We start from the raw sequence: 14,698 nt of genomic DNA on the forward strand, positions 1-14,698 counted from the left end.
TGCAGTTTAAAAACACTTTATTGCTGAACAAAATGTTTGTTTTACTCTCTCTCTCTTTTTTTTTTTTAGATATAATTTTCTTTTTGGTGCAGAAAAGGGCCACACATTTACATTTCATTACACTTCTCCATTCGTCAAATTTTGGCATACTGTCCTGACTGCAGTCACAGATTCAAGGCTGCTGACCTAATTCCCAAAAAGGGACCAGAGCTGCATGGCTACGTAGTACAGTGATGTTTCACAGTTAAGCAACATCATTTGCAAATTTCTTACTTGGCTCCTGAATGTTTTTTCCTATACACACATTACCCTAAACCTACTTATTTAAGTTAGGTTAAAAAAAACAAGAACAAAAAACAAAACCTGGCATCTGATATATACAGTAGCTTGCAAAAGTATTCGGCTCCCTTGAACTTTTCCACATTTTGTCACATTACAGCCACAAACATGGATCAATTTTATTGGAATTCCACGTGAAAGACCAGTACAAAGTGGTGCACACGTGAGAAGTGGAATGAAAATCAGACATGATTCCAAACATTTTTTACAAATAAATAACTGAAAAGTGGGGTGTGCGTAATTATTCAGCCCCCTGAGTCAATACTTTGTAGAACCACCTTTTGCTGCAATTACAGCTGCCAGTCTTTTAGGGTATGTCTCTACCAGCTTTGCACATCTAGAGACTGAAATCCTTGCCCATTCTTCTTTGCAAAACAGCTCCAGCTCAGTCAGATTAGATGGACAGCGTTTGTGAACAGCAGTTTTCAGATCTTGCCACAGATTCTCGATTGGATTTAGATCTGGACTTTGACTGGGCCATTCTAACACATGGATATGTTTTGTTTTAAACCGTTCCATTGTTGCTCTGGCTTTATGTTTAGGGTCGTTGTCCTGCTGGAAGGTGAACCTCCGCCCCAGTCTCAAGTCTTTTGCAGACTCCAAGAGGTTTTCTTCCAAGATTGCCCTGTATTTGGCTCCATCCATCTTCCCATCAACTCTGACCAGCTTCCCTGTCCCTGCTGAAGAGAAGCACCCCCAGAGCATGATGCTGCCACCACCATATTTGACAGTGGGGATGGTGTGTTCAGAGTGATGTGCAGTGTTAGTTTTCCGCCACACATAGCGTTTTGCACTTTGGCCAAAAAGTTCCATTCTGGTCTCATCTGACCAGAGCACTGTCTTCCACAGGTTTGCTGTGTCCCCCACGTGGCTTGTGGCAAACTGCAAACGGGACTTCTTATGGTTTTCTGTTAACAATGGCTTTCTTCTTGCCACTCTTCCATAAAGGCCAACTTTGTGCAGTGCATGACTAATAGTTGTCCTATGGACAGATTCCCCCACCTGAGCTGTAGATCTCTGCAGCTCGTCCAGAGTCACCATGGACCTCTTGACTGCATTTTTGATCAGCGCTCTCCTTGTTCGGCCTGTGAGTTTAGGTGGGCGGCCTTGTCTTGGTAGGTTTACAGTTGTGCCATACTCCTTCCATTTCTGAATGATGGCTTGAACAGTGCTCCGTGGGATGTTCAAGGCTTTTGCAAAGAAGAATGGGCAAGGATTTCAGTCTCTAGATGTGCAAAGCTGGTAGAGACATACCCTAAAAGACTGGCAGCTGTAATTGCAGCAAAAGGTGGTTCTACAAAGTATTGACTCAGGGGGCTGAATAATTACGCACACCCCACTTTGCAGTTATTTATTTGTAAAAAATGTTTGGAATCATGTATGACTTTTGTTCCATTTCTCACGTGTGCACCACTTTGTGTTGGTCTTTCACGTGGAATTCCAATAAAATTGATTCATGTTTGTGGCTGTAATGTGACACAATGTGGAAAAGTTCAAGGGGGCCAAATACTTTTGCAAGCTACTGTATAGCTCAGACTTTACTCTTTACAAGGAAATCTGATAAATGGCATACAGAGAATAGACTCCTCCCCCTTTAGCTTCCAAAATAGATGTAGTTTCCATGAGCAGGAACAAAAGATGAAAACTAGATTTCGCAAACAGCCACTATTGCATCAGCAGTGATTAATCACCTCCTTTGGTTCAGAATAAAGTACATTCACATCCTCACTTAAAGCTCGTCTGAGTTTGTTTTTGTCTGAGAGAAGTCACCATTTTGCACATTTCTGTCACTGGGAAATCCTTCACAAAGAGAAAATGAAAGATTAAATTATTGGAGAGACACAGTAACAAAGTCAAATGTCAACAAACACTAGCAAAACTGTTAGTGGCTGATAAAAAGCTGCAGCAAGAGCAACAGAGTCACTCTGGTTTAACCAGTAATGCAATAAATGTAGCATAAGGAAACTCACTGTGAGACGTTCCACGACAGTACCAAATCAGCAAAAATCCAAGCGCCAACACAACAGGGACCCCTTTAAATAATATCCTGAAAAGGGGGTCCAGGCTGGTTAATGAATATAGATAATTCCCTGGAAAAAGAAAAAAAAATACAATAACTGATATTATGAAATGTTCCACAGTTGTGTGTATCATGACTATTACCGTCTTTGCATTTAATGTCACAGCACATTTATTGTAGTAGAAGTACCAGGCAACACCTCAGATCAATCTTTGCTGAAATAACAATTTAAAATGAATGATTACCAGATGGGCATGTGACATTGACTTGACATCTAGGCTCTGAGAGGAAGTTGCTTTCAGTCTCGAGTCTACTGTGAAAATAGTGGACGTCAGTTTCTTCATCCAGGCTGTATGTGGTAGAGATGTTAGTCGTGGTTGAATATGACAGACACGTTCCATTCAAAGTCCACTGAATGTTAGGCTCTTTGTAGCAGTCAAGCTTTACAACACATTGGTAAACGTTTCCACCATTTGGGCGAGTCTCACTGTGCTGACAAATATGTGTCCCTGGTGAGAGACGATTTTTGTTAAAATAATGAAATTACATGAGTATTCAAAAATTGCTGGTAATCACAAATTACAACTTACCACAAACCACAAGATTCACAACAAAACGTCTGTATAGTGGAGAATAAAAACGACAACTGTATTTTCCCTGGTCTTCTTTTGTGATGTTTTTTAATAGAACAGAACAATTACTGCTGTCCTTATGAAAAAATGTTTCATATCGGTGTGACAGGTTGTCTTTAAAATCTAAGGTCCCATCATTATATCTGAAGATCAATTTTGCCTCCACCCCTCTCTCCTCATCTTTTTCCACTTGCCACTTGAAGTCCTTATTCAAATCTCTATTAGGGCAGTCACATGGCAGGAGCACATCGTCTTTCTCAAAGCCTATAACAGTGACGCCTTCACCTGCAACAGAAAAGATGACCAATCATAAGTCCAGTTATGAGAATCACAATGTCAGTTTTCCTGCTGCATTAAATTATCAAAAGTAAACTTGACAAAATAGGAAAACACAGAACTTGCTGCTTCTCAAAAGTTCAATAATCACAGAGAAACTGAGGAACAACTTGTGGGCTTTACAGCTCTGCTGTTAGAGTCATTTTCAGATGAAAGTATTTCTCGTGGGAATCCAACCAGTGACTCTCCACTGTGCATTATATGTAGGATTTGCTGTATCTTCTAAAAGACTTGGCATAATCATAAAAACACAATTCAGTGATTTGAGTTCATCAATAGTACAAAAACTACACCTACACCTACACCCCCCCCCCCCCAATTTTTTTCCACATGTCGAGGAGCGTGTCAGGCTACATTTCACTGTGTGTTATACTTGTATAACTATGCATGTGACAAATAAAGAACCTTGAAAACAGCACAAAGTCAAGTGTTCTGAAGTGGCCGACCTCTTATTTGCAACCATCGATTTTATTTATTGAAAAATCTGGGCAGAAACATTTGGGGAAAATAGTAAAGATACCAATAAAGAGAACAAGAAACATATCTTTATATTGTTTTCTTTCATTGAAGAGTGTGGAAAGAGTGAATAAATGAAAGAATGCAGGAAATAAGTTATTCAGTTATGTAAATGATAATAAATCAAGTAAAATAAAAGTTTGTTGTGATTTCATATCAACTGTGTTTGAGTTAATGCCATCAGTCTGCTGTAAGTTGCCAGTTACTGTTTCACTTCTGGAGTTTATTTCTTTGACACTACAGAGCTGGTTTGTCATATTTATGTAGGTTATAGTGAGTATAATAAACTAAGTAAGTAACTAATAGTTAAAGCTGTACTAGTTGTTTTCACCTAGTTCTTGTGTAATGTTTAGCTTAGTACATTCCTCCCTGTGAAATATTAACAATCAGCATATTTCACAACTGTACATTTCAAACAATCATCCGGCAACTCCACATTTTTCATTTACCATCCACACAATCACTCATGTTTGTGTTTGTTACTCTTGTTTCACTTTCTGATAAATCTCCAGTACATCTGCACAGTTCTTTGTGTGCAGATTAAATGTGAACACAAAGTGCAAATCCCCCGTTCACTTGAGGGCACGTACACAGACATGCCGTCGGGTGCTGAAAGATGACATCTGACAGATTCCTAAGCTGCAAGTTCCGTCACTCTCAGACCAAAATTCACTCACAGTTAAAAAAACAAAACAAAAACAAAAAACAACTTTACGTAATTTTACACATTTCTTATAATTTAACTCCAAAGAGTCATGCTGACAGATTTCTTTCTTTGTTACAGGAGCTTTTTCTTTATATTGAAAAACAGTTAAATATGCAACTTCTTTACACTGACAGAATAGGAAACTTCACCGATCCAGCCCGCTGACACCAAAGTGGGCTTTTTGTGGCCTGCAGTGTAAAATGAGTTTGACACCTCGAGTTTGGACATTAATGAATACTAAAAGCCTATGAGTTTGAATTGAATATAACTTTGCCACATTTAACACATAAGATTAAACAATCAATACTAATAAAAAAATTGAATAAAATAAAATGAAAGAACTAAACACAAATTTTATGCCTTCCTATATAGGTTAGACCTGAACTCAACCTTTTTTCTTTTTCTTTTTAAACACTCTAGGCTGTTTAAACAGTGGTTTAGTGGAATGATATGGTTGATGAAGAACACATTTCCAATCACGAGACATTAGCGGTAAATGTCTATAGAAAGTTTTGCCACTAAAAAGGAAAAGAATGTGCACTGCTGTGTTTTGCAAATTTTATGAGTCCATTTTTTTTTATCACAGATAAGGCGTGGACTAGAAATGTTTTGCAATGAAGCTCTGTTAGTCTTTTAGTCCAGGGTTAGCTTTAATCTACATCTGAGAAACTGGGTGAACGAGTCAAGGTTGAACTAACCTTGATACGGCTTTTAGGATGTCATTTGTTACAAAATGTATTCCTTTGCATTTCTACCCATTCAAGTGTTTAATGTTTTGACTATTAGATAAGAGCTGTGCAAAGTTAATATAATTATGCAACTGTCTTAATAAGACTAATAGGAGATTATTTGACATTGGTTGGATGTGGTTTTCATAGGATAATAATGTGTGTACAAAAAAATATGTGTGAGATATTTTTAATCCAGCAGCTCTGCAAACCTCTCTTATTTACGTGTCACAGAAGACAAGTTTTTACTGTACACTGACTTAAAGATTGACTGACTTTATTGATTTATACTGAGCAGTGTCAACAATATTCTACAACTGTGTTAGGGTTAGAAATTTAACACTAAGTAGTCCTGATTTTCTAACATTGAAAAATCAACACTGGCATTTCTGTGCACATTTTCAGGAAAAGACATATATCTCTTTGCATTTAAATAATTTGACTGACATGGAGACGTGCATACCTGCAGACACCGCAAAAAACGCGGAGAGAAGGAAAAAACGCATGATTCCTCCACGGGTAGACTGATGCTCGAGGTAGTCTGTACTTCCCAGCATGTGATTTATAATATGTATGGTAGTCTGCTCTTCTAACTTTTATCCTCTTCTCCGTGCACCTCGAAGCACTTGAAAGGTCACAAATCCCCGCTAGGGCCCACCTGTCCTGAACCATGGTTGCTGTTCATTGATGGGGCGGCCAAAACATTATCAACACCCAATAATCTCACCACACGTCAACACTTCTCAAACACTGTCAACAAAACCGCACATCGGAAACTTTGCAGAAGATTTGTAGCTGAGTTTTTGCATTTTATGTAACATTTAAAAAAGTTCGAATATGAAGAAACCTTTTGCTTTTATCATATTCATCCAAAGTAACCTTTACAGCGCAGTCTGAATATCATCACATACATGTTTGCACAGTGTGCCATATCAGCTCATAGACAACCCCAAACCGTGAGTACTGCCATGTGTATAAGTTTCCTACTCCTACCCATAACACCAGCCGAATCAAAACACTTGTACAGATTTGCTGATGTGAGGTAGCAAACTCCTCTAAAGCGTAAACGCACTGAAGCTTACACCTGTTATGTTTAAATCATGGCGACAAACGCCCTTTCGCATTTAACCTTAAAAAGCATCTGACCACTTTCCCAGTCCAAACTGCCTTACCCAGGGTGGAAAGTCAGTCTTTTTCCAGATGTGGTTTCATTTCTACATGCTAGCCACTTAGCCGCTTGTGCTACTTCCTGGTGTTCTCTACATCACTTGAAACGTAGTAACTGGCATGTGGTTTAACGGTGTGTACCGCCAGATCTTTAGGAGAGACCGGGGATAGTTGTAACATTTTTGACATTTCTGGTTGTAGCTTGGAGCTCTTTTAAGGTGTGGATTCAAAATGTAATGCAAAGTATTTACATGTCTCTGCTATTAAATAGTGCAGCTATTTTCTCTGCAGCACAATTACTTATTGCATGGTGTGGTCTCAAACACAAAGAGTGAAATATTACAACTAACCCCATTGTCTGGGTTAGTTGTAACATATGCTGGGATGAAATGTAACACAATGAAATAAGGGTTCTGACAAAATCTTAACATCTAACCTTTTTTATTCAACACCAGAATACACTTAGAACTATTTATGTAGCTGTGTGTGTGTGTGTGTGTGTGTGTGTGTGTGTGTGTGTGTGTGTGTGTGTGTGTGTGTGTGTGTGTGTGTGTCAGAATGCAGAAATCTAGCTTTTGAACATATTCCAACCCCCAAAAAAGACAAATTATGGAATTTTCAACAATTGAATATTTCATTCATTTTGGTTGGTCTTCCTTGAGTTTGGCCTCATTGGCTCAATGGGCATTGTAACCTATAACTCTTGCACCAACTTTTGAATATAACAATGAAGCTGAAAAAATGTAGTTGTTCACCAGTTGTGTAGTTGTGCAATTCCATTGCAATGTCCATGAGAAGAATTACTTTTTTTCATGGCTTACATTGGTGTGGTTTGCAAAGTGCTTCAGAAAGATGAGGAAATCTGTTTCTTGCACCCACCCTGATTTATTTCCACTACCAATACTTCCTACTGGCCCATCTCTGACAAAGTGGTCTGCATAACGTATGCGTCGGAACACAAACATTGGAGGAATTGTGTTGCCAATGGCATTAACCGCATATACAAAGGTGACCAGTGAACCTCTCTCTGCTGATGTCGTTGCCCTAACTTGTTTAAAATAAGTTAAAGTAATAGTGTGGTAAGTTGTAACATCTGCATTATTGTTACAGCTGACCCAGACTCCTATAGCCATGAACTAACTAATATTACAGACAACTGCTAAAACATTAGCACTAAAGACCTACACAGAATATATCACCTTATAGAAGGTCCTGAGTTCGATTCCATCATCAGGCTGGGGTTTTCTGTGTAGAGTTTGCATGTTCTCCCTGTGTTTGCGTGGGTTCCCTCCGGGTACTCCGGCTTCCTCCCACCGTCCAAAGACATGCAGCTTGTGGGGATAGGTTAATTGATTAATCCAAATTGCCACTAGGTGTGAATGTGAGCGCGAATGGTTGTCTGTCTCTGTGTGTTAGCCCTGCGACAGACTGGCGACCTGTCCAGGGTGTACCCCGCCTCTCGCCCTATGACAGCTGGGATAGGCTCCAGCGCCCCCTGTGACCCTGAAAAGGATAAGCGGAAGGGAATGGATGGAGTTTAACTGCAAAGCAGATAATGCTATTAGAAATTGAAATACATTTTTTAAAAATTACTTTTTGGCATAAAAATTACTTTTCTTCTTCTTAAATTGTCTGTGTTTGCCAAAATTTGCTCATTTTTCACATGTGATAGAAGAACTGAATTGGGCATGTATAGAATGAATCACATCATTTGAAACTTGATGTTTCCCTGATTGGAGAAATTGGAAGTGTTACAACTGACCCACGTTACAACTATCCGGTCTACCTATAGACGTGTGGTATCTACAGATTAACTGAGCCTCAGAGAGCGAGAGCAGAGACTAGAGCAATTTGCTGGTCTGGAGCATTCAGGTGTGCTCAGACACACACCTGAAGAAACCACAAGACTTCTGGAGGAATGTCCTTTGGATAGATAAGACCAAAGTGAAGACGTTTGACTGCCTCATACTCAGTGAAAAGTACAGTGATGGAGGGACAATCAATTCAGCTTGCTTTGCACCCACAGAACCTGGGCACCTTGAACTCCTCCATATACTAGAGTCAAATGTGAGGCCATCTGATTCCAAACACAAGAGGAAATCTAGAAAGGAGTGGTTTAAAAAGAAAAGAATAAATATGTTGTAATGGCTCAGTCGAAAGTTCAGCCCTCATCTCGACTCACTGGCTGTGGCAGGACCTCAAAAGAGCCATGGACGAATGACTCCCTGCAAACCTCAATGAATGGAAACAATTTTCAACAAACAGACGGTCAAATATTTCTTCATGATGTGAGAGACTGATAAAGTCACAATGATAAACTGGTTATACAATCTTTTGAATCTTAGTGTCTACTTAAAAACGAAACTGTTTAATATCTGAGGTTTTATTTACTTCATTTTAGAACCATCTTTTTTTTATTATGTCCTGATGTGATTGTGTCACATGACTGTACATTAGCTACAGCAGACATCCACTGCATGATGTTTCTTTGTCACAACTAGAACAATTTTCAGTGGATCCTGCAGTTTTCCATGCAGGACTTTCATGTGATGGAGTACTCTGAAAGTGTGCTACACCGGACAAAAAAAACAAAACAGGATCTGTGTTCTTCTTGAAGCATGTGGTGTGCATGTGTTCATTAAAGAGAAAAAGGAGAAATGAAAGCTCTTAAATAGACAAAAATTACCCATCATGCAGTTTAAAAAAAACAACTTTAAAAAACTTTATTGCTGAATTTAATTTTACAAATCAATCTTGAAAAAATATAGAAAGGTGTTGCAAAATATCTGACCAGATCTCAGGTAGATCGTGTGGATGTAAATCACACTCAGTTTCTATTGTCAGTATTGTGTGAACAACACTTCAACCTTATTGTATGTGGTTATTAAACATGTTAGAATTGACATTAAAAATCATACGTCAATATATCAGGATACAAAACTATACAGGGTGTTAAACAAAAACAAACATTATCAGCAACTTTGTAAAAAACAAGACAAAAATGTTTATTTTACTCTTGTTTATACACTTTTCTTTTTGGTGCTGAAAAAGGCCACACATTCACATTTCATTACACTCCATTCTTCAAATTTTGGCATACTGTCCTGACTGCGGTCACAGTTTCAAGGCTGATGAACTAATTCCCAAAAAGCCAGAGCTGCACGGCGACTTAGTACAGTGATGTTTCACAGTTGAGTTAAGCAACATCATTTACAAATTTCTTGCATGGCACCTGAATGGGTTTTTTTTCTATTAACTATACATTATACACATTACCCTAAACCTACTTGTTTATAAAAGTGAAAAAAAAAACAAGTATTTAAAAAAAAAAAAAAAACATTCACAGTGCTCCATGTACCAAAAAGACAGTTACAGAAGAACAAATTACACCTTTCCATGTCATCAAAGAAAAGAAGCCTTTACACAGCTTCCAAAAATAGATGTAGTTTCCATGAGCAGGAACAAAAGATGAAAACTAGATTTCGCAAACAGCCACTATTGCATCAGCAGTGAGTAATCACCTCCTTTGGCTCAGAAGAAAGTACTTTCCCATTTTCACTTTGGAGCTCATCTGAGAGAAGTCACTATTTTACACCCATTTTACACATCTTCCCTCACCGGAAAATCTTTAACAAAGAGAAAATGAAAGATTAAATTATTGGAGAGACACAGTAACAAAGCCAAATGTCAACAAACACTAGCAAAACTGTTAGTGGCTGATAAAAAGCTGCAGCAAGAGCAACAGAGTCACTCTGGTTTAACCAGTAATGCAGTTCACGTGGCGTTACGAAACTCACTGTGAGACGTTCCACGACGGCACCAAATCAGCAAAAATCCAAGCACCAACACAACAGGGACCCCTTTACACAATATCCTGAAATAGGGGTCTGGGTTGGGGTCTTTGCTGGTACCTGACATTGAACTCATCGCTGGAAATAAAAAAAATTATAATAATTGATATTATGAAATGTTCCACAGTGACCTGTATAATAAGTGTTACTATCTTTGCATTTAATATCAGAGCACTTTTATTTTAAAAGTACCAGGCAACACCTCAGATCAATCTTTGCTGAAATAACAATTTAAAATGAATAATTACCAGATGGGCATGTGACATTGACTTGACATCTAGGCTCTGAGAGGAAGTTGCTTTCAGTCTCGAGTCTACTGTGAAAGTAGTGGACGTCAGTTTCTTCATCCAGGCTGTATGTGGTAGAGATGTTAGTCGTGGTTGAATTTGACAGACACGTTCCATTGTTCAAAGTCCACTGAATGTTAGGCTCTTTGTAGCTGTCAAGCTTTACAACACATTGGTAAACGTCTTCGCCATTTGGAAGAGTCTTGTTGTGCTGAAAAATATGTGTCCCTGGTGAGAGATGATTTTTGTTAAAATTATGAAATTACATGAGTATTAAAATACTGTTGGTACCCACAATGGATGACTTACCAAAAACCACAAGATTCACATAAAAACGTTTGTATTGTGGAGAATAAAAACGACAACTGTATTTTCCCTGGTCTTCTTTTGTGATGTTTTTTAATAGAACAGAACAATTACTGCTGTACTTATGAAAAAATGTTTCATATCGGTGGGACAGGTTGTCTTTAAAATCTAAGGTCCCATCATTATATCTGAAGATCAATTTTGCCTCCACCCCTCTCTCCTCATCTTCTTCCACTTGCCACTTGAAGTCCTTATTCAAATCTCTATTAGGGCAGTCACATGGCAGGAGCACATCGTCTTTCTCAAAGCCTTTGACAGTGACAGGAATGCCTTCACCTGCAACAGAAAAGATGACCAATCATAAGTCCAGTTATGAGAATCACAATGTCAGTTTTCCTGCTGCATTAAATTATCAAAAGTAAACTTGACAAAATAGGAAAAAACAGAACTTTCTGCTTCACAAAAGTTCAATAATCACAGAGAAACTAAGGAACAACTTGTGGGCTTTACAGCTCTGCTGTTAGAGTCAATTTCAGATGAAAGTATTTCTCGTGAGGATATGTAGGATTTGCTGTATCTTCTAAAAGACCTGGCATAATCATAAAAATACAATTCAGTGATTTGGGTTCATCAATAGTACAAAAAGAGCAGAAAGTCAAGTGCCTATAGCTTAATAAAGTGTTATATTTATGTAGGCTATAGTGAGTATAACGAACTAAATAACTAACTACTAGTTAAAACTAGTTGTTTTCATGTAGTTCTTGTGTAATGTTTATCTTAGTACATTCCTCCCTGTGAAATATTAACAATCATCATATTTAACAACTGTACATTTAAAACAATCCACCCGGGAACGCCACATTTTTATTTACCATCCACACAATCACTCATGTTTGCTTTTGTTGCTCTTGTTTCACTTTCTGATAAATCTCCAGTACATCTGCACAGTTGTTTGTGTGTTTCATGTTTTCCATCTGTTGTTCTTTTGCACTTCAAGTGATAACTGCCTAAATATTTCTATATTCAAATTATAATCCCTTCTATTGTGCCAATTGCTACATGGAATTTAGCAACATGTTCTAGGCATGAAACTATACATGATTGCACAACCACTCCTTGTTAGAGATATGAGCCTCAATTTGTTTGCATTTCTTCAGATTGAATAAAGAAAAGACATCGAAAGAAAAGAGCTGAAAGAGCTGATGATAACCAGACGATGTAAACAGACAGCTCTGACCTGACAGTTCAGGTCATCTCCAATAAACTAAAATAATTAAAACAGTCAAGGCAAAGGTCTTCTGTGACTTTTTACTGGATTTTACAAAGTAGGCGTGTTTGTTTCTGTATCTATAAATAATCAAATTCTTTTAATCAAAGTATTTCTCGATTCTGATGAGAAAGGTTTCAGATTTTTTGGGGAGAATGTATATTTGTGCATTCAAATTGCATCTCTGAGGATTCGCATTAGGTTTAGTCATTACTAAATACTAAAAATGTATGAGTTTTATATATATATATAACTACATGTAACTGTACCACATTTAGCACATAATTTGATTTTTATTATTGATTGTTTAATCTTACGTACAAACTGAATTAAAACAAATACTAAAATGAAAGAACTAAAAACAAATGATTGCCTTCCTATACAGGTTAGACCTGAACTTGACCTTGTTGTTTTAACACCCTAGGCTGTTTTACAGTGGTTTATGGTTGAAGAAGAACACATTTCCAATCACGTGACATTAGTGAAAAAACTTTCTATGAACATTCGCTGCTAAAAAGGAAAACAAAGTGTAACTTTTATGAGTGTTAAAAGATGTGAACCTTAAGTAATCTAATAGACTTTACCACAGCAGCCCAGTAGTTACTCCCACTTTAGCTCATAGCTAAAAGTATGATTTAAAAAACCAAAAAATGATTGCAATGTCTTTGATAAAGGAAGAGCTAAAGCTTTCATAAGTCTTAAAACTTAAGTTTCACAGATTAAGGCATGAACTAGAAATGTTTTAGTCTTTTAGTTCAGAGTTAGTTTTAATCCACGTCTGGGAATCTGGGTGAATGAGTCAAGGTTGAACTGACTTGATACGTCTTTTAGGATGTCACGCACTACAGATTTTATTGCTTTGCATTTCTACCCACGCAAGTGATTCACCTTTCTGATTTTTAGGTAAGAGCTGTGCGAAAATTAACATGATTATGTAACTGTCTTAATAAGACTATTAGAAATTGTATGATGTAGTTTTCATAAGGTGATAATGTGTGTACAAAAAAAATGTGTGTGAGCTTTTTTAATCCAGTTTTGATTATAAAAGAACAGCTTTTCAAACAGCTCTTACACTGTGGTATTTTTAATTGCTGTAGCAGAACATGTAATTGAATTGTTTAAACTATTTATGATTTGGTTACTCATTGAATGTGGTCTTAACTTCATCTAGGTCACACATTAGTACTTTTGGCTACTCCCCAGGTGGACGGATCTGTGTTTGATTTGGCACAAATTCTTCACTGGATTTTCTGATCCAGGCTGCCAAGAGTGAGCTCTTGCAATCAAACTGGGGATCTTTGCACATAAAGCAAACATGTGGAGCACTAAAACCCCTGTCCCAGCTCCATCTGAGTTCCATCTATACACAAACACAATCTGTCTAGCATATTAATAGCTTTTCATGTACAGTAAACAAGTAAGATTTTTTTCTGCTAAGATAACCTCCATATGGTATCCAAGATTTAAGATTTAAAATTTTTCAGTATCATTGTAAGTGTGATAGAATTGCTCCACCCAAGAATAAGTCTCATAACATCTTGACCAAAGATGTCTTAATGGACCGTTGATGCGACTCAGAATAAACAAGCAAACTGGGAGTGTGTTGCTGAATACCTCCAAGAGGGGTCAAGGGAACCCAGCTATGAGCTGAAACAGGGAGGGAAGCATAAAACTCACGACTAGCATTAAGTCTTAACTTCTTAAGTTCAAGAGTTTACTTTTGTGTTAAAAGCTGACATGAAAGTGTGACCTGGGAACGGACAACCGATTAACAGATGAAGGTCTTTTAAGTATTTACAGCAAATATAATGCAGAATTAACACTCAAGAAACATCGTGAAGATTTTTTGTGTTAAATCAACACTTTTGAAGTTGAAGATTGACTGACCTACTTAATTGATTAACACTGAGCAGTGCCAATAATATTTCTACACCGGTCTTAGCGTTATAAATTTAACACTAAGTCGTGCTGATTTGCTAACATTGAAGAATCAACACTGGCATTTCTGATGTGTACCCTTTTTATGAGAAGAGAACGACATAAATCTCTTTGCATTTAAATGTTTTGATTGGCATGAAGACTTACCTGCGGACACCACAAAAAACGCGGAGAGCAGGAAAAAACGCATAATTCCTCCACGGGTGGACTGCTGCTAGAGGTAATCTGTACTTCCCAGATTGCGATTGATAATCTGTGTTAGTCTGCTGTCCTGATCTGCTCCTTCTGACAACACTTTCTGATGCTACATTTTCGAGAGCTCTGTAACTTCTGTGCGCCTCGAGCCAAACCACTCCACTTAGACGTCGTGTTATTGGGAAATGAAAGTCCTCTCCGGAATACCGTCACACTACGCCTATAAAAGGAAATCAATAACTAAGTCTCGCCACCTACTGAGGACAAAGAATATTAAAACACTCGTGGGTTTGGACATTAGAGACTTGCAGCATAAATGTATGCAACACAATCTTATTTGAAATGGGTGATGTTGTAGTTGTTATTGTAAAGGTTCTCAATGACATGTAAGCGCGTGCGCACACACACAC

The 14,698-nt window shown here is 37.8% G+C and overlaps 1 protein-coding gene across 1 annotated transcript; it reads right to left on the reverse strand.

Moving 5' to 3' along the window:
- Nucleotides 1-673: 673 nt before the first annotated feature.
- LOC146650971 (uncharacterized) lies at nucleotides 674-14,698 on the reverse strand. Its single transcript, XM_085385334.1, has 7 exons — nucleotides 14,241-14,698; nucleotides 10,892-11,224; nucleotides 10,544-10,810; nucleotides 2,950-3,276; nucleotides 2,605-2,868; nucleotides 2,310-2,429; nucleotides 674-2,139 (listed from the first exon to the last, which is right to left on the reverse strand). The coding sequence occupies exons 1-7, from the start codon at nucleotides 14,281-14,283 to the stop codon at nucleotides 2,069-2,071; spliced, it is 1,425 nt and encodes a 474-aa protein (XP_085241460.1). The 5' UTR covers nucleotides 14,284-14,698; the 3' UTR covers nucleotides 674-2,068.

This window comes from Rhamphochromis longiceps, linkage group LG16, assembly GCF_057381845.1.
Source record: "Rhamphochromis longiceps isolate RC_006_pf linkage group LG16, R_longiceps_female_GT1.1, whole genome shotgun sequence".
Taxonomy (NCBI): Eukaryota; Metazoa; Chordata; class Actinopteri; order Cichliformes; family Cichlidae; genus Rhamphochromis; species Rhamphochromis longiceps.

Bases quoted from the DNA above. Each gene is read 5' to 3' on its own strand.
- LOC146650971 (XM_085385334.1), bottom strand. From the start codon at position 14,283: ATGCGTTTTTTCCTGCTCTCCGCGTTTTTTGTGGTGTCCGCAG. The intron at 3,277-10,543 runs GTAATTATTCAT...TTTCTGTTGCAG, and splicing joins CAATGTCACATGCCCATCTG to GTGAAGGCGTCACTGTTATA. The intron at 2,430-2,604 runs GTAATCATTCAT...TTCTTTTTCCAG, and splicing joins CAATGTCACATGCCCATCTG to GGAATTATCTATATTCATTA.